The sequence below is a fragment of the Suricata suricatta genome, chromosome 15 (genome assembly GCF_006229205.1).
Source record: "Suricata suricatta isolate VVHF042 chromosome 15, meerkat_22Aug2017_6uvM2_HiC, whole genome shotgun sequence".
NCBI lineage: Eukaryota > Metazoa > Chordata > Mammalia > Carnivora > Herpestidae > Suricata > Suricata suricatta.
The window spans coordinates 43,693,041-43,711,608 of NC_043714.1; the positions used below are offsets into that span (position 1 = coordinate 43,693,041).

At 39.4% G+C, this 18,568-nt stretch overlaps 1 protein-coding gene across 3 annotated transcripts in view; it reads right to left on the bottom strand.

Annotated features, from left to right (window-relative positions):
- ANKRD46 (ankyrin repeat domain 46) overlaps window positions 1-18,568 on the bottom strand; it is a 71,025-nt gene that overhangs the window by 28,294 nt on the left and 24,163 nt on the right. For all 3 annotated transcript variants that reach the window (XM_029923396.1, XM_029923394.1, XM_029923393.1), the window contains 3 exons: window positions 12,044-12,146; window positions 9,334-9,671; window positions 3,606-3,764 (listed from right to left, as the gene is read on the bottom strand). In XM_029923396.1, coding sequence (XP_029779256.1) covers window positions 3,606-3,764; window positions 9,334-9,644 — 470 coding nt within the window. In that variant the 5' untranslated portion in view covers window positions 9,645-9,671; window positions 12,044-12,146. The remainder of the gene's footprint in view (window positions 1-3,605; window positions 3,765-9,333; window positions 9,672-12,043; window positions 12,147-18,568) is intronic.

Sequence of the window (18,568 nt, forward strand, 5' to 3'; positions counted from 1 at the left end):
GATGTGAGTTCTTTGTGTGCAACCTTTCATTTATGCATGTGAGAAGGTTATCATTTTTTTAAATATTTTTACATTGTAGTACTTGTTTTGCTTGTCGGTGGTGTTTGCTTATTTAATACATTCTGTCAAGGACAGAAATTTAAAAAAAAAAAAAGAATACAAAAATTTAAGAAAACCAAGTTCAAAAAATAAGATGGGAACTTTGAGAAGGTTTAAGTGCATAATACCATAAATAAAGAAGTTCAGAAGAAGTTAATTTTGGCTTATGCAAAATTTATTGACTATTCCAAGTTGACATAATTTCATACTCAAAGATGTCAGATATAAAGTGAGAAGTCAGTTAGGGATTCTCTAGGAGCTCAATCAGAATTTTCTATAGTGACCTTACCCAGTGAAATGTTTTCTACTGCATGTGTGCACGTAATTTTTTTTTGTACATGTGTCACCTACATTGTCTTTGTCATCCCATACCCACAAATTAAAAAATAACTACATTAAACTTATGATATATGGGGGAGTGAGAAAATATTTTACACCATCTTGATTTACAGCCCCCTCAGTTATGCTTTGTCTCAGAGAATCCGAAGGGTAATGGAAAATGCTAAGTACATTCAAAACTTGCTTCATGTTCTGCTAATCCTCACATAGCTTTGCCACAATGCCATGTGCTAGCCAATCCCATTAAGCTTTATTCCCTCTTTCTATTGGTATAATTCACATATTATAAAATTCATCTTTTTAAGTTGTACAATTCAGTGGTTTTTAGTATACTTACATTTCCACTGATTTCAGAACATTTTCATCACCTCTATAATAAACTCTGTACCCCTTAGCAGTCACCTCCCATTGCCCCTTCCACCAGATCCTGGCAACCACCAATCTACTTTCTATTTGCTGATTCTGGACATTTCATATAAACGGAATTATATACTATATGTCTTTTTTAACTGGCTTCTTTGATGTAGCATGGTTTTAAAGCTCATTCATGTTGTAGCATTTATCAGTATTTCATTCCTTTTTATGGTGGAATATTCCACTAGATGCATGGATGACACTGTTTCTCCATTTATCAGCTGATGGACTTTTAGGTGGTTTCCACCTCTGGACTATTATAACTAACACAGTTATAAACATTCATATACAGGTTTTGTGTGACAATATGTTTTCAATTTTCGTGGGTATATACCTAAAGTGGAGTTGCTGGGCCATGTGGTAACTCAGTGTGACTTTCTCAGAACTGCCAGGCTGCTTTCCAAAGCAGCTACTCTGCTCTACATCCCCACCAGCAGTGTATGAGGGCTCCGGCTTCCCCTCATCCTTGCCAATACTTGCTGTCATTCCATCTTTCTGATCACAGCCATCCTACTGCGTATGAAGTGGTAACTCACTGTGGCTTTGCTCTGCATTTCTCTAATGACCAACGATGCTACCTTTAAGTTTTTTAATTTAAGCCTCAACCAGCATACGTCTACCATGATACTGCAGGCCAGGAATTACATAGGGCAACCAGGTAGTACAAGCATTAATAATTCAATCTTTGGGAGCACCTGGGTGGCTCAGTTGGTTGAGCGTCCGACTTAGGCTCAGGTCATGATCTCACGGTTCGTGGGTTTGAGCCCCATGTCTGGCTCTGTGCTGACAGCTCAGAGCCTGGAACCTGTTTCAGATTCTGTGTCTCCCTCTTTCTCTGCCCCTCCCCGACTCATGCTCTTTCTCTCTCTCAAAAATAAATAAACATTAAGAAAAATAATAATTCAATCTTTGGGGGCACTGGGTGGCACATTCAGTTAAGTGTCCTACTCTTGATTTCAGCTCAGGTCTCACAGTTTGTGAGATCAAGCCCAAGACAAGCTCCGCACTGACAACACAGAGCCTACTTGGGACTTTCTCTCTCCCTCTCTCTCTGCCCCTCCCCTGCTTGCATATGCGTGCTCGCTCTCTCTCTCTCTCTCTCAAAAATAAACATAAAAAAATAATAATTCAATTTTTTAAGAACTGGCTTTACACAATGCTGTAAATAATACAAATCCTTATGCTAAAGGAAATGACAGGTAAGTGAAAAAAGCAGGAGTAAATATTTCTTACTTAGTCACTCAAATAATTATATGTACTACTTAGTTAATAACTAATCACAACTAAGGTAAAATAAAGCTAAAAGTATACTTCTGATAAGGAGATGCCAAGAAACTGGCTATTAACCAAATATAGCAAGGAAGGTCCCCCAAATATAACAAGCAGAAACATATTCTTAGACATTTTTCACGGCAAAAGGGCTTGAAGTATTTATGAATATAAATTTCCAGTTATGCTCCAGAAGAGCATATTTAACAAACAACAGGTAACTCAATGTTATTATGTTGCTTATGGCATTCTGTCAATCTGGGGTACAAAGGTCCAAGAAAAGGGCTTGCCAAGGTGACTCAATGTATCTTGGATTTCTTGCTTATTTTATTCACTTGTCAGCTTCTAGTGATAGCTCATGAGCAGCATGCGCTGTTCTAGAAGTTAAACTCTAATTCCTCTGGACAGCAGAAGTTCCTGAAAATATCTAAACAAATAGTCCTGAGCTCGAGGATGGAATTAATGGTTCCCAAAGACTACACCAGCTAGCACATGAAGAGGAAGGAAAGCAATCACGGGCACTAAGAAATCAATTTAAAGGTCAACTAAAAAAATAGAGATGATTCAAGTAGAACTCAAAGAAACGATGACCCCAACAGTCCACGTGGACCATATTATCCTATTTCCAAGTCCTGATCAGTCAAGCTACTGGGCTAACAGCTGATAAAGAGCCCTTGAAATATTTCTTTTGAAAATTCTGGGAGGAGACAACAGTAGACTCCTCATCCTTCCTACCCTGTAGTATCTGGATGGCTGAAACTCCATGGCAGTCAGCTAAAACCCACGCTAGTACAACTCAGTCTGGGCTACTGACTTTACCTGTTGAGCCAGTGGGGCCAGGAAAAAAGATGGTTAGTCACCTTTTTGGAGCTCCCTGAACTGTACTGTAAACTGCTTCTAGATGAGAAATGATGAGACACTGAAGACTCGTCAGTCACCACATCTTACCTCAGTTACTTACGTTCATTGGTTCCAACTCAATGGAGAATTACTTTCATTTTCCCATTACAGAATTGCGTGTTAAATCTTAATTTCCCTTCTCCTGTTTTTGCTTTACGTCAGCGCTCCACTTTCCTGCCTTTGAAAGGGCCTTTTTGGTCTTTTCTCATATTGTCCAAGTTTTGAGCCTTATCTTTCTCCCCCTTTTCTGAATTCCATTCTGTTTGTGACCTGCACTTAAAATTCTCAAACTTTCACACTTTGCTTCCCTCCCTCATGCGCAGCTCTTAACTACCTCTTCTCTCCTATGCTGACAATACTGTGGGCTTCCTTGCACAGGCCTAACAGAACGTGCATGTGGGCACGTAGTACTTTCTGTTAATAGCTTCTCAATTGTAATCTGGAGCCATACAGACCTATATAAAGTTCAAAGGAAGTATCAAAGCTCTGTACTTGAAAGCAAATAAATAGAAAGCTCACAAAGTTATCATAAAAGATCGAAGGACTTAAAGTGACTTGCCCCTTAAAAATTAGATCATAAGTACCTTTCACTCTCAGCTGTCTGCATGGTCTCCAATTTTGAGTGAGTTCCTCTATTAAATCCTTTAACCTCTTGTTCTTCCAAAGATTCCAGCAATCGGATGACATCTTTATTCACTCCTCTGCGCTTTGCCAGAACTAAGGGTGTAGCACCTTGATGATTGCTAAAAAAGTTCATACATACGAAAAGGTCATCATACAGCTGGACTGTGTTGTTAGTACCCATCTGTGTCTATCTCAGTGATAAGGCACAGACCGAATTAACTCAAAATTAAAGTGCAGCACAGAACCAATGGTTGAACTAGAACTTGAGTTTTGAGTTAACTTATTTTCCTTAGAAAGAAAAAGAATAGATAGGTAAAAGTGAAGAAATGACAATAAATAAATGAAAAAGAGAGCTGTTTCTTAGAAATTAATTGGAAAGTTCCAGATTCTAGATTCAGTCTTTTTTTTATATAGTTTATTGTCAAGCTAATTTCAAATATAACACCCAGTGATCTTCCCCACAAGTGAGCCCTCCATGACCATCACCCCTTTCCACCTCCCTCTTCAGCCCTCAATTTGTTTTCAGTATTGAAGAGTCTCTCATGATTTGCCTCCCTCCCTCTCCCTAATTCTATCCCCCCCCTTCCCCTTCCCATGGTCCCCTGTTAGGTTTCTCCTATTAGACCTATGAGTGAAAACACATGGTATATGTCCTTCTCTGCCTGACTTATTTCACTTAGTATGACACCCTCGAGGTCCATCCACTTTGCTACAAGTGGCCAGATTTCATTCTTTCTCAGTGCCATGTAGTATTCCATTGTATATATAAACTACATCTTCTTGATCTATTCATCAGTTGATGGACTTTTAGGCTCTTTCCATGATTTGGCTATTGTTGAAAGTGCTGCTATGAACATTGGGGTACATGTGCCCCTATGCATCAGCACTTCTGTGTCCCTTGGGTAGAACCCCCAGCAGTGCTATTGCTGGGTCATAGGGGAGTTCTATTTGATAGTTTTTTGAGGAACCTCCACACTGTTTTCCAGAGCAGCTGTACCAGTTTACATTCCCACCAACAGTGTAGGAGGGTGATCGTTTCTCCACATCCTTGCCAGCATCTATAGTCTCCTGATTTGTTCATTTTAGCCACTCTGACTGGTGGGAGGTGCTATCTCAGTGTGGTTTTGATTTGTATTTCCCTGATGATGAGTGATGCTGTGCATCGTTTCACGTGCCTGTTGGCCATCTGGATGTCCTCTTTGGAGAAGTGTCTATTCATGTCTTCTGTCCATTTATTCACTGGATTATTCTTTTTTTGGGTATGGAGTTTGGTGAGTTCCTTGTAGATTTTGGCTACTAGACCTTTATCTGATCAGTCATTTGCAATTATCTTTTCCCATTCTGTTGGTAGCCTATTAGTTTTCTTGATTGTTTCCTTTGCAGTGCAGAAGCTTTTTATCTTGATGAGGTCCCAATAGTTCATTTTTGCACCTGATTCCCCTGCCTTTGGGAAAGTTTCAAGTAGGAAATTGCTGCAGTTGAGGTCAAGGAGGCTGTTTCCTGCTTTCTCCTCTAGGGTTTTGTGGTTTCCTATCTCACATTCAGATCCTTCATCCATTTTGAGTTTATTTTTGTATATGGTATAAGAAAGTGTTCTAGTTTCATTCTTCTGCATGTTGCTGTCCAGTTCACCCAGCATGAACTGTTAAAGAGTCTGTCTTTTTTTCATTGGATATTCTTTCCTGTTTTGTCAGAGATTAATTGGCCATCCATTTGTGGGCCCAGCTCTGGGTTCTCTATTCTATTCCATTGGTCTATGTGTCTCTTTTTGTGACAATACCATACTGTCTTGATAATGACAGCTTTGTAGTAGAGGCTAAAGTCTGGGATTGGGGTGCTCTTGCTGCTCTCCTTCGAGTTTCCTTAGGTGCTCTGTAAGATTTTGAGTGTGCACTTTTTCTATTTTGTTGAAATAGGCCTGGATTGCAATGCACTTTCCTTTTAGGACTGCCTTTGCTGCATCCCAAAGAGTTTGTATTATTGTATTTTTGTTTTCATTTGTTTCCATATATTTTAAATTTCTTCTCTAATTGCCTGATTGACTCAATCTTTCTTTAGTAGGTTTTTTTAGCCTCCACATTTTTGGAGGTTTTCCAGACTTTTTTCTGTGATTGATTTCAAGTTTCATAGCATTGTGATCTGAAAGTGTGCATGGTATTATCTCAATTCATTTGTATTTATGGAGGGCTGTTTTATGACCCAGTGTGTGGTTTATCTTGGAGAATGTGCCATGCACACTTGAGAAGACGTTGAATTCCCTAGCTTCAGTACGTAGAGTTCTTTTTTTTTTTTTTTCGTAGAGTTCTAAATATATCTGTGAAATCCATCTGTTCCAATGTGTCATTCAGGTCCATTGTTTCTTTACTGATTTTCTATCTTGTTGACCTATCCATTGCTGTAAGTAGAGTATTAAAATCTCCTGCGATAAGTACATTCTTATCAATAAGGTTGTTTCTGTTTGTGATGAATATCTTGTGTATTTGGATGCTCCCGAATTCGGTGCACAGATGTTTATAATTGTTAGCTCTTCTTGATGGAGAGATCCTGTAATTATTATATAATGTCCTTTTTCATCTTTTGTTACTGCCTTTATTTTAAAGTCCAGTTTGTTTGATATAAGTATGGTTACTCCGGCTTTCTTTTGACTTCCAGTTGCGTGACAGATATTTCTCCATCCCCTTACCTTCAATCTGAAGGTGTCTTCAGGTCTAAGATGAGTCTCTTGTAGACAGCAAAGAGATGGATTTTGGTTTTTGATCCATTCTGCTACCCTGTGTTATGTAATTGGAGCATTCAGTCCATTTATATTCAATGTTACTGAAAAATGGGGTTTAGATTCATTGTGTTCTCTGTAGAGTTCATGTTTGTAGTGATGTCTCTGGTACTTTATGTTCCTTGCTACATTTCCCTCATAGAGTCCCTCTTAGGATTTCTTGTAGGGCTTTGGTGGTGATGAATTCTCTCAACTTTTGTTTACTTGGGAAAACCTTTATCTCTCCTTCTATTTTGAATGACAGGCTTGCTGGAAAGAGGATTCTTGGCTGCATATGTTTTCTGTTCATTACATTGAAGATTTCCTGCCATTCCCTTCTCGCCTGCCAAGTCAACAGACAGGTCTTTAACCACTCTGATAGTTTACCTTTGTATGTTAGGGCCCTTTTATTCCTAGCTGCTTTCAGAATTCTCTCTTTATCCTTATGTTTTGCCATTTTCACTATGATATATCATGCTGAAGGTCTATTAAAGTTACGTCTTCGGGGAGTTCTCTGTGCCTCTTGGATTTCAATGTCTATTTCCTTCCCCAGACTGGGAAAGTTCTCAGCTATAATTTGATCAAGCATCCCTTCAGAACTTTTTCTCTTTCTTCTTCCTCAGGAACTCCTATGATATGGATATTGTTCCATTTGATTGTATCACTCAGATGTCGAATTCTCCTTTCCTGCTCCTGTATCAATTTCTCTCTCTTTTTTTCAGCTTCCTCTTTTGCTATAACTGGGTTCTCTAATTCACCTATTCTCCTCTCTGCCTCTTCAATCCGTGCAGTGGCCACCTCCGTTTTATTATGAACCTCATTTATAGCCTTTTTTTTTTAATTCATCACAGCTATTTTGAAGGTCCCTAGTCTTTGTATCAATAGCTTCTCTGATGACTTCCATGCTTTTTTCAAGATCAGTGATTAATTTTATGACAATTGTTCTAAATTTTTGTTCAGTTATGTTGCTTATGTCTACTTTGAGCATTTCTGTGGCTGTGATTTCTTCCTGGAATTTTTAGAGGAGAGTTCTTTCATTTCAGTCATTTTGGCTAGCTTTCTGTCTCTTGTCAGTTTTAAAAGCTTGTTCTCCACTGTGCACCTGTTACTACTGCTCTATTAAAGGAGGCTCACTGACTGTCCAGGGCCTGTCATTTCCAGAAGTGTTCTTTTAATGGTGCCTCTCAGTTTCTCTTGTTATGCCTTTGATTATTTCCCTACTCAGTGGTATTTGGGACTCTCCAGCATATGTACTTTGGCTTGTTTCTTGAGGTAGCCCTGAAAAGGAAAACAGACAGACAAACACACAGGGAACAAACTACGCAAATGCTGAGACAAATCAAATAAACAAGTATACCAAAAGGGGAAAGAAAAAAAGAACAGCAAAGGAAAGAAAGGAAAGAAAAGAAAAAAGGAAGGGGGCTGGACAAAAATAACCAAAGACAAAAGACAATCTGAGACCAAAAACCTGTGTAGGGGGCGGAGATAAAAATGAGATAAGGGAAAATATATCTGGATAGCAAGAATTAATCTATTTTCCAGGCTCCAGGGGGAAAAGGAGAAAAGAAGGAAGAAAGAAAATAGAAAAAAGAAAAGAAAAAAAGGGGTCAGTTCTCCAAAGCGGGTGGGTGTGGTTTGGTGTAGGTAGGTGGGGTCTCAGGGACTGTTCTCCAAGCCCCCACCTTAGTGGTTGTGGGGAGAAGAATGGCGGCGCCCCAAGCCATTCTGGACCATGCTTTGCAAGCCTCTCTTTTAAGTCTGATCTCCCTGTGCCAAGGGCGGGCCAAATTGCTTTTTTTTTCCAAGCTCCACCTCATTTCCAAATCCTAGTCTTTAATGCTACTGCCCCTGATGAAATGTCCTCCCACAGGTGGGCAACTTTCTAGTCAGGAAAGAGTAAGGGGAGCCAGCTTTTCCCTGGCTCTGCTTGGAGTCTAGGAGCCGCCAAGGCCAAGGAAGAACAAGCCCACTGAGGAGAACGAATTTCTCTCCCCGGAACCAGCCTCTCTATATGGGAAGACATGGTCTCTCCATCCTGGGCCATAGTCTCTCCCCTCTCCAGAGACCACTCTATGAGTATTTTCAGTCTTTCTCTTCCTCTCGGCTCCCTACCGCTCTACACGGCCATTCCGTGCACCGTCATCCACAACCCTGTGCTGCCTCTCCACCCACGGCCCTCTGGGGCTCTGCACCACCGCTCTGGGGGTTCTCCCCTAGGCCGCTTCTCCACTCCCAGCCCTCCGGGGCTCTGCACCACCACTCTGGGGTTCTCCCCCTGCCGCCTCTGCATTCTGCACCACCACTCTGGGGGTTCTCCCCTGGTTCTGCGTTGGGCTGGTGCCCCAGGGCCTCTGACTCCAGTTTGCACTCTCTCGGGAATCTAGATTCATTCTTATCTGACATGTTTTATGGCCCCCCAAAAATACACTTAAATGAAGTCTAAGAATTAAAAACAAATAAAAGTCTAAAGCAACCAAATAAGGTTAAATTCCAGCTGTGTGACCTCTGTCTTTGTTTAAACTCTTCTTGTCTCAACTACTTCATCTGTAAAATGAGGATAACACCCACCTCAAGAGCTATTCATTCTAGGGATTAAATGAGCTAATGTTAAGTAAACACAGTGTCTGGTCTATAACAGATTTTCAACAAATGTCAGTCCTTTTCTTCTTTTCCCTTGTCTGACAACACACAATTAATTTGTAGCAGCACCTCACCACTATTTTCATTAAAAAGCTTGCACTGCTTCTGCATAAATCCAGAAGTCAGCCTCTTGTTTCTTCACTCCCCTAACAAGATTACCTTGTCCTCGAAGCCTTTTTGAACTTGTCACTACAGCTGATCAATGAGAAAGCAGAATCAACAGACTGAGATTGGACCACCAGTTGACAGTCTAATGGAAAGAAATGACTAGACTTCAAAAACCACAGAGAACTTACCAAATATCAATTTTGAGCCCATTGGAAACTAAGAATTGAATAGTGTCCACATGGCCACAGAGATGAAGAGCTGTGTTTCCTTGATAATCTGTGGCCAGAAGATCAGCACCAAATTTATGCAACAGCTGGCAGATGTCTACATTCCCTCTGGCTGCCGCAAGGTGAAGGCCCGTTCTGCCCCTGCTATCACGAATGTTTGGGTCAAAGCCGCTTTCCAAAAGCCGCTTGGAATAGTTAAAGTCTCCATCAATACAGGCTTGTAGCAAGGGCACATTTGTTTGAGACGAATCATTTACAAAAACGTAGGACATTATTCTGATGTGGTGGATGGAATATGCCTGTAATGAAATGAGGTGAGTGAGATTCAGTAAAGCCAAACTAAATCAAGACAATGAAGTCATTTAGAAAAGCATGATTTCTTATCCTTCTTGGCCTCCTACCTCTAATAAATTGCCTCATCGAATAGAAACAACAACAAAGTTATCAATTATATTTTATTTTTCATTAAAATGTCTTTTCTTCATATCCACTCAATCAAAACTGCAATTAAATTATTATAAATTTTTGCTTTTCACATTTTTAAATGTTTTATTTTGCTTTTCATTATATAAAAAGATTAAGACAGATTTTTAAAGTTAAGCAAGATATAATTGCTTAGATTTAGGTTCACTGCATTGTCAGAAGACATATATAACATTATCCTTAAACTTTAAACACATGCTACTCCTGATAGAAATTTCTTATTTAGAACAAAATATCCTCTTTCACATATCTGCCTCTTAATCATAATTGAGATATTCCATATGGTAAACAAAACTGTCTGCCCAAATGTTAACTAAATCAGCACGAAAAAAACAATGAAATAACTTAATTCATGTTCAATAAGGACCTGCTAACATTTGTGTCTATAGCACAAACCTCAATTTTCATAGAAAGAGAAAAGCTAGGAAGAGCAATAAACTGAATTTAAAAATTGGAATATCATGAAATCAATTCAGACTGTCTTTCCTACAGTATCGATCCTATCTGGCTCTTGTTCTGTGGTTATCTAAATATCTGATATTGTCAAACTCCTATTGCCTGAAGATTGAGAGAGGAAGAAAAACGGTCTGGGGATACAGAGGCAGGGCAAAGGCAGCAATGCCAACTGTGTCCACTCAGCTTTACCAGCTTCACCAGTGTGTCCACACCTCTTTCACTGATACCTCTCTGCCCCAGCAGTCTCTTGGTCTCTGTGTGTGTGTGTGTGTGTGTGTGTGTGTGTGTGAGTGGGTGTGTGTGTGTCTCTACCTGACCCCTCCTGGTTGCTTTAAGAAAAAGTTAAAACCTGACAAAAGAAACCTTACTAAGAAATTGAAGAGAAAACAAACCCAAAGAAGAAAACACAAAGCCAGAGACCAATGTCTTTCTATAGATGATTCCCTCTCACTCCACGGTTACAAAAGCAGAGTTGCAGACAGGGTTGCCTTGTAATTTATCAATTTTTCTTTCTGGAACACGAATGGAATTGGATGTCAGACTAACCGAGCCTCTGTCTAACCTCAAGGGGATTCAGGAAAGCATGGCTACAGAGTTTGGTGAGATTCTTGGCCCCTCCTCCTTTTAGCCTGGTGTCCCAGAAGAGCCTCTGTCCCTCTAGTCGTGGGCTACTTTCCACTAGAGCTCCGCTGCCTCCATGGGTTCTTTATGCAAAGGGGAAATGTGAATACACACTGAGGGCCTGCTTCAAGCCAGGCATCACACCCATCGTTCCCAGTGAATTTTATTTACTCTTCCTCACAACACTATAGTAAGGGTTATTATATTGAATTTTAATAAGGAGCCGCTGAAGGGTTTCAACCCAAGGAAATGGCTGGGCTCATGATATTAGTCTTTCAGAACAATTACTGTGTTGGCAACAGGGAGAGTCTAGATTGGAGGCTAGATTCAAGGTTGGAGCCAGGGAGATCAATCAGCTGGTCACTGTTGAAATCTAGGGAATAAATGATGAAAACCGATCTAGGGCAGTGGCAGAGAGAAGGGAGCACACTGGAGAGGGACAGAGAAAACAGCATTAGCTCAACTTAATAAAGGGTAAGAAGCAGTCGCTAAGGATAACTCTAAATAAGCAGAAAATCTGCTTATGATTAAGAATTATAGAGATCAAGATAAAATAAACTTCGGATTAGGACACTACATAATACTTTTTAAAGAAAGTAACCTGTTGAGAAGAAATTACTCATTAAAATAGTCAAGAATTCTCTTTGAATGGTGCCCTCCTTATTTTTCCCTATAGCATTCACTGGATTATATTATAAAAAAGGAAAAGCTATCTGAAGCTTTTAAAAAAGTAAAATACCACATATCAAGTGCTTTTCAAGAGATAATATGTTTTGGTTAAATTCTGTAAGAGTAGATAATGAAAAACAAGCTACTCAGTGTTTTTGGTTCAAACACAGTACAAATTCTTGTGGCTTAGAGACTTGGGATTCTTTTGAATATTGGCTCAGTTTTTTTAAAAAGGCATTTTTGTTTATTTTTAAAGTGAGAGTAAGTGTGGTGCATTTTGTGAGTTTCTTTGTGTCCTTGAGAAACTAACTTTGCCCCAAGATTTAATAAGGCCAATGAGAGAGAATATTTTCCATCTTGATCGCATAACTGAATCTGCCATAAAGCAAGGCAGCAAAGCTTTCACATATTATAAGGAAGTCAACAGCAGAAAAATACTCACGTAAGCCTTAAGATTAGATCTTTTTTTTTCAGTGGCCACCCAGCAGTTTCTCTGAATTCTTAAGAAGGTTCAACAGAATATCCTGAAATGGGCCGGCAAGGATCTAGAGTAAATAGAAAACTTAGTTACAACAAGGGTGTGACCTGAAGGAGGTCTAGCTGTTCTATCAAACACAGAGAAACTAGTGAGACCTATGAAAATCTAGGGGTGAGGCATCAATTTGTGAGGCTGGTAAAATAACAAGTAAGAAAGTAATTAAAAGGGAGAACAGAAGGGCTTATTAAGGAGTGGCTCTGCTGCCCACAAACAAGCAAGCAGGGTCAGAAAGATAAGAAAAGGAATCAAATTATGTGCCCTCAGTAGAGAACAAACTGGGCTCTGAAAATTCACTCTAAATCACTGGAATTCAGAACGCATTTTTTCACATTATAAATGATGGCTAGATCTCAGAGCAGCCCACAAAAGCATTTTTAGAAATAAAATGCTATTTGCATTGGGTGGAGGCAGGGAGAAAACAACCAATACTTTTACACTTAAACCAAACAGGATACATTTAAGGAAAAGTATTTCTAATCCATCCTGAGTGCCGGTACTTAAATCTCCCATGAGACTACCCCCCTGCCCCTTTCACTGTTCAATGTGAAAGAAAAATGGGCTCAGATCTGTCTGCAATCTTTGCTGCACGCCAGATGCGGCTCCTCCTGAAACGTGCTGCTGCATGCTCTGGCTGGGACCCACTCCGGTTTCCCTCTGTACTCGGGGACACCTCGAGTACCTTGTCTGCCCCACTGGACTCTACTCTTGAGACATGGCGGGAGTAACGTCACGCACAGGCCGGATGTCCACAAAATATCAGTATTAATTCACTAAACATGTACTATATGCCTGAAATATGGCAGATACTCCGCTACGTGGTAGGATACAAAGACAAAATCTCAAATGTGTAGCTCAGGCTGAAATTCAGGTTAAGCTTTTACAGGTCATTCATGCTCACTGTTTTCAAATCCCTTTAAATAAACTTGTCTGGGAATAATTAATGGTATTTTTGAAGCTCCATTTAAATACATAAGTCAGGTTGCATCATAAGGGTTGTCAGTGCTAGGCTGGAAGATGAGAACTGACAAATTATATGTACCAATTTCGACAAACTTCATATTACTGAGCCACTTAATCAATTTGTATTAACAAAATTCTGAGTTCCCCACAGTGTATATATCTTTACTTTCTTATCATGACCACTGGGGGTTGAATCTTCAAGACTAAAGCCTGTCTCTAATATATGATTTTTAAAGTTAAAATGGTACAGGTGTTATTCTGAAGACAGTAGGGTTCACATTACGAAAAGGACAAACTTTGCTTTTCATTTGGAGATAGAATTATAGGTTATATAGTTACCCCCTCAAAGGATCCATTAAATTCACAAGAAAGTTCCTGCAATGATGGTTACTAGAAGGGAAGTGGGGAGGCGGGCAATGGGTGAAACAGGAGATGGGGATTAAGGAATGGACTTGTGAGGAGCACCAAGTGCTGCATGAAAGTGCTGAATCACTATGTTGTACACCTGAAACTAATATTACACTGTGTATTAACTAACTGGAACTTAAATTAAAACTTAATAATAAATTCACAAGAAAGTTCTTTCAAATTCACAGGAAAGACAATGAATGCTTCTGCCATTTTCTTTTGATGATAAGCTCCATAAGAAAGTATATTTGATCAAAGCACAGATTTATTTATGTGATTTCAAAGTTAGTATCATACCAATTCATTAAACCTAATTACACTTGAAACGACAAGAAAATGCCTAGGACCCCAATTAGACCTTAATCACTAGGAATCTATTAATTGCTTCTCCAGAAGTTATAAAAATGAATAAAATTGAGAACATCTATTAATTATCATTCAAGGGGTGAAGAAGACTAAAGATTTTTTAAATTTTTTGAGACAATTGTTGACGAAGTAGTAGGAAATAATACAAAAAGATCCTGTGTACTTTACCCAGTCTCCCCTGAGTTACTATCTCACAAAACTACAGTATAATATCACAACCAGGAGATTGACATTGACAGTCAAGATACAGAACGTTTCCATCACCACAAAGCGCTCTCATAGTGCCCTTTTACAGCCACACCTACGTCCCTCCTACCCCCACCCTCTTCATCCCCTGGAAACCACTATCCTGGCTTCCACTTCTATAATTCTGTCATTTCAAGAATGTTATATAAATGGAACCATACAGTACATAACCTTTTGGGGTTAGTTTTTTTCACTCAACATACTTCTCTGAAGAATCATTCAGGCTGTTATGTAGAGCACTAGTGTGATTCTCTTCCCTATCTGAGTAGTACTCCAGGATACGGGTGTGCCACAGCTTGTTTAGCCCATTCACCTTTCTTATTTATTTATTTATTTATTTATCTTTAATGGGTTTTTTTTTTTTGAGGGACAGACAGAGACAATGTGAACAGGGGAGGGTCAGAGAGAGAGGGAGATACAGAATCTGAAGCAGCCTCCAGGCTCTGAGCTGTCAGCACAGAGCCTGCCTGACACGGGGCTCGAACCCATGAACCACGAGATCATGACCTAAGCCGAAGGCGGACACTTAACCAACTGAGCCACCCAGGCACCCCAGCCCATTCACCTTTCAAAGGATATCTGGTTGTCTCCAGTTTGGGGTGTTATGTTAAAGCTTCTAAAACATTCAGGTACATATTTTTATGTGAACCTAAGTCTTGATTTCTCTAGGATAAATGGTCAGCAGTGCAACTGCTGGTATAGAAGCTTAGATTTTGGTCAAAAGACAGTGGAGTCTGAAGGTATCTTTTGTTCTCATGCAAAACAAAAAGAAAAACAAAAACAACCCAAAAAACCCCCAAAACAAAACAAAACCCAAATCCAAACCCAAAACAAACATAAAGAATGTAAGGTCTTCTTTGGGAGCATCTGTCTGATGGCTCCGGCAACCAGGCCAGTTAAGAGGTTATTTATGGAAGAATTTGTTGGACCAAGCACTCACAAAGGTCCTAGTATTTACCAAAGGCAGTGTGTGGTAAAAACCATTCCACAAGTACAGTCAGAGGGCTGAGTCTATTCCCCTATGAATGAACATAAAAGCTGAGCATAGTGAAGGTTTCTTTTCAAGGTAAGAAAAGCAGGAGGGAGAAAGACAAAGATACAGTCTGACTTTCCTGAGGGACTAATACTCTAGAGGCAGTTTTCTACTGTCAGAGGCTGTTAAAAGAACTTGGTTATTTTACCCAGAATGTTACCTGGACCTAGACTGCCTAGGTTTGGACTCTGGTTTAGTTACTTACTAGTTGTATGACTTAACCACTCAAAAGGTAATAGTTACTCCCCTCCCAAGGACAGGCACAGCTCTGGGGAGACAGTTCTCTCCTGTACTGAAGACATGCTGCATGGAGCTTTGAATATGCATCCCCCCAGCCCCCATAACAGAGCACCATCCAGCAATAGGGTGACCTCTAGTGGGGAGTTAAGACCTCCAAGAAAGGAAAAGAGAACTGATTGCTGGCAGAGGAAAATCCACAGGAATAGTCAATAGTGGGAACAATCAGGCCCCCACCCGCCCCCCAAATCCTCTAGTTGCTCACCATAGCCTGGTTCCTAAGGGACAGTGTCCATGAGAGACAGTGGCTGGTTCGGAGGCTAATTCCCTGGGATTATGAAAAGCAGGACTCTGGGGGTAAATCTTGAAGGACTGGCACAGCCTAACATTTAAAACTCCTAACTCCATGCTCCATGGCACCACCTAAGAGACTTCATCTTCGGGATTAGCAGTCACAGAGATGGCAGTAACAAGAGCTCCTGGCACCATACAGTGCTAGGCTCAATCCAAGTAACAACACAACAGGAGGTTTTAGTGGAAGAATGTGAGTCACTAACTTGATGGAAAGTTCTAGTTAATAATCTTTGTCTTTTACATTTTTCTTCTGTTAATATTGGATTACATCTCCAGAACTTTAAGACAGTATTCTTGATGGCTAAGAACTAATGGAGAAAATCCTACAGTATTCTTGATGGCTAAGAACTAATGGAGAAAATCCTTTGTATTTTAATATATACTTATTAAACCTAACTTCAAATTGGTCTTTTCTATTCAATAGCACCAACCATAATGTATTGATTTATTTTTCATTTTGAAAGGCCACTGGGAAAAGGCAAGACTAAGTGCTACATTCCTGTTCAAATGGACTGACATTATGCTTACACAGCAACTTTGATCAGAGATCCAAGCAGCAGACACTTCAGCAAAATGCATGGGGAAAATGGCATACCTGGAAAGGCATGGTTTCAGATCTGACCGCCTACATTTTCTAATGACATAACAAAGTACTAAAAATGAGCGATATACAGTAAATGGAAACTCAAATCTGGATTCCCTATACTTCATGTTGTTACTCCTAACCTTTTAAAAGGATGCAGTTGTTTTAAAATATAATAATAACCTCAAAGAACCATAAAATAAGAACTTCCAATGGAGTCATTAAATCCAAACTGTTAATTAGCACTTTAGAATGACTACTCTTAAAACCCAAGCACTGCACAGATCCACAGATAGTGGGCAAGGAAAAAAGGCCATATCTAAAAGGAATCTAGCTCTGCCCAAATAAAATTTTAACAAAAATTTAATTCCTTCCCAAAACATTAATGATGTATTTCTTGTTTGCTTATTTCAGTAGCCGTATTTCTCTAATAGCGTGGTCTTAATCATTTCCAAGGCTCAGAGAGGTTAATGAGTCGAAGGCCACACTGCTGGAAGCGGCCCAGTGGGCTTCGAATTCAGTCTGCAGTATCTCTAACAGGCCATGCCGCCTCTACACAGTTAAGAAAATCAGTAGAAAATGGTTCATACAAAGCTCAGTTGTTTGTTCACAATTGTTTGCAAAAATTTCTGCCAGAATTCATTTCTAGAATGCAAGAAATGGATCTGATCTGTGTATCCTAGCAGATTACATAGTGCCTGGCACATTTTTTTTTTTTAAATCTGGACTTGGGAAAATCCAATAAATCTTTGTGGATTATACACTCAATTAAATTCATCTTAACAGGATTTTAAGGTAATGTTATTTCTTATGACTAATTCTACATTTTATTATAAATTTTTAAAAAATATAAATATGAGCAAAGAGAAGAAAATAAAAGTTACCTATAATCCTACCAACTAAAAGTAACTATTATTACTATTTTGGTGCTATGATCCTCCAGCCTTTTTTCTATGAATATATATTTAATTCATACTCCAGATACAAATGTTAAACTTTTTTACTTACTGTATTGTGGACATCCTTCCATGTTACCAGTCTTCCAAAACAATTTGTAATTTTTAATGGTTATATTCTATAGTTTTGCATAATTTTATTAAATTCCTTAGCACACTAAAAAAATTTGCTCTGTATTTTTCCATTACACAGATTTAAACTGACATTTTAAGGCAATCAAAGCAGCCTAAGAGAGTTTTAAAACAGTATTTTTGGTCAAAATTTGACTACCATAACTTTTAAAAGATATGACACAGACGGATCCAGCCTGAACAAGTGGCTGTAGAACTAGTCTGACTTTTTTTTTTTTAAACGTTTCTTTATTTTTGTTGGAGAAAGAGACAGAGGAAGACACAGAATCAGAAGCAGGCTCCAGGCTCTGAGTTGTCAGCACAGAGCCCGATGTGGGGCTTGAACCCACGAACCATGAGATCATGACCTGAGCTGAAGTCAGCCGCTTAACTGACTGAGCCACCTAGGCGCCCCTAGTCTCACTCCTTTATGGACAAACAGTTTTAGTTCGACAGCAATCCTGATCCAACACTTGCTTTACTCACTATAAAACTTCAAAGATTCTGCTGTTCATCTTAAACTACAGTTCACGTTAGTCAGAATCCCTTTTATAGATTTCTTATATATCCATTTTTTGGAAGTCTGTCTTAGAAGGGGCTGGGAAAAAAATTCTCACAGATCATATGACTAAGATCTCAATTCCTAGCCATTGAGGTATCTGTCCAAAATAAAGGCAAAATATGTGGATATTTATTTTGAGCTTAAAAAAAGGGAAAGGGTGGGGTGCCTGCGTGGCTCAGTCGGTTAAGCGTCTGACTTCGGCTCAGGTCATATCTCACAGCTCGTGGGTTCGTGCCCCGTGTCAGGCTCTGTGCTGACAGCTCAGAGCCTGGAGCCTGCTTCTGATTCTGTGTCTCCCTCTCTCTCTGCCCCTCCTCTGCTCATGCTCTCTCTCTCTCTCTCTCTCTCTCTCTCAAAAATAAACAAACATTAAAAAAATTTTTTTAAGGAGGGAAAGAGAATATTGCCCTCTCAGGATACTACGGCACCACGAAGAACATGTGGAGGAGGAGGTAGAAGTAGAAACTTCTGAATTTTACTTCTGAGTCTCAAAAATAATTCATAGAAGTTCAAAAAACAATTTTCAGATAGATTTGGATCTGCTACAGATACATTTTTACTTTATATATAATTTTGTGGTATTTCCAAGTCAAATTTGATTTGTTTAAAATTC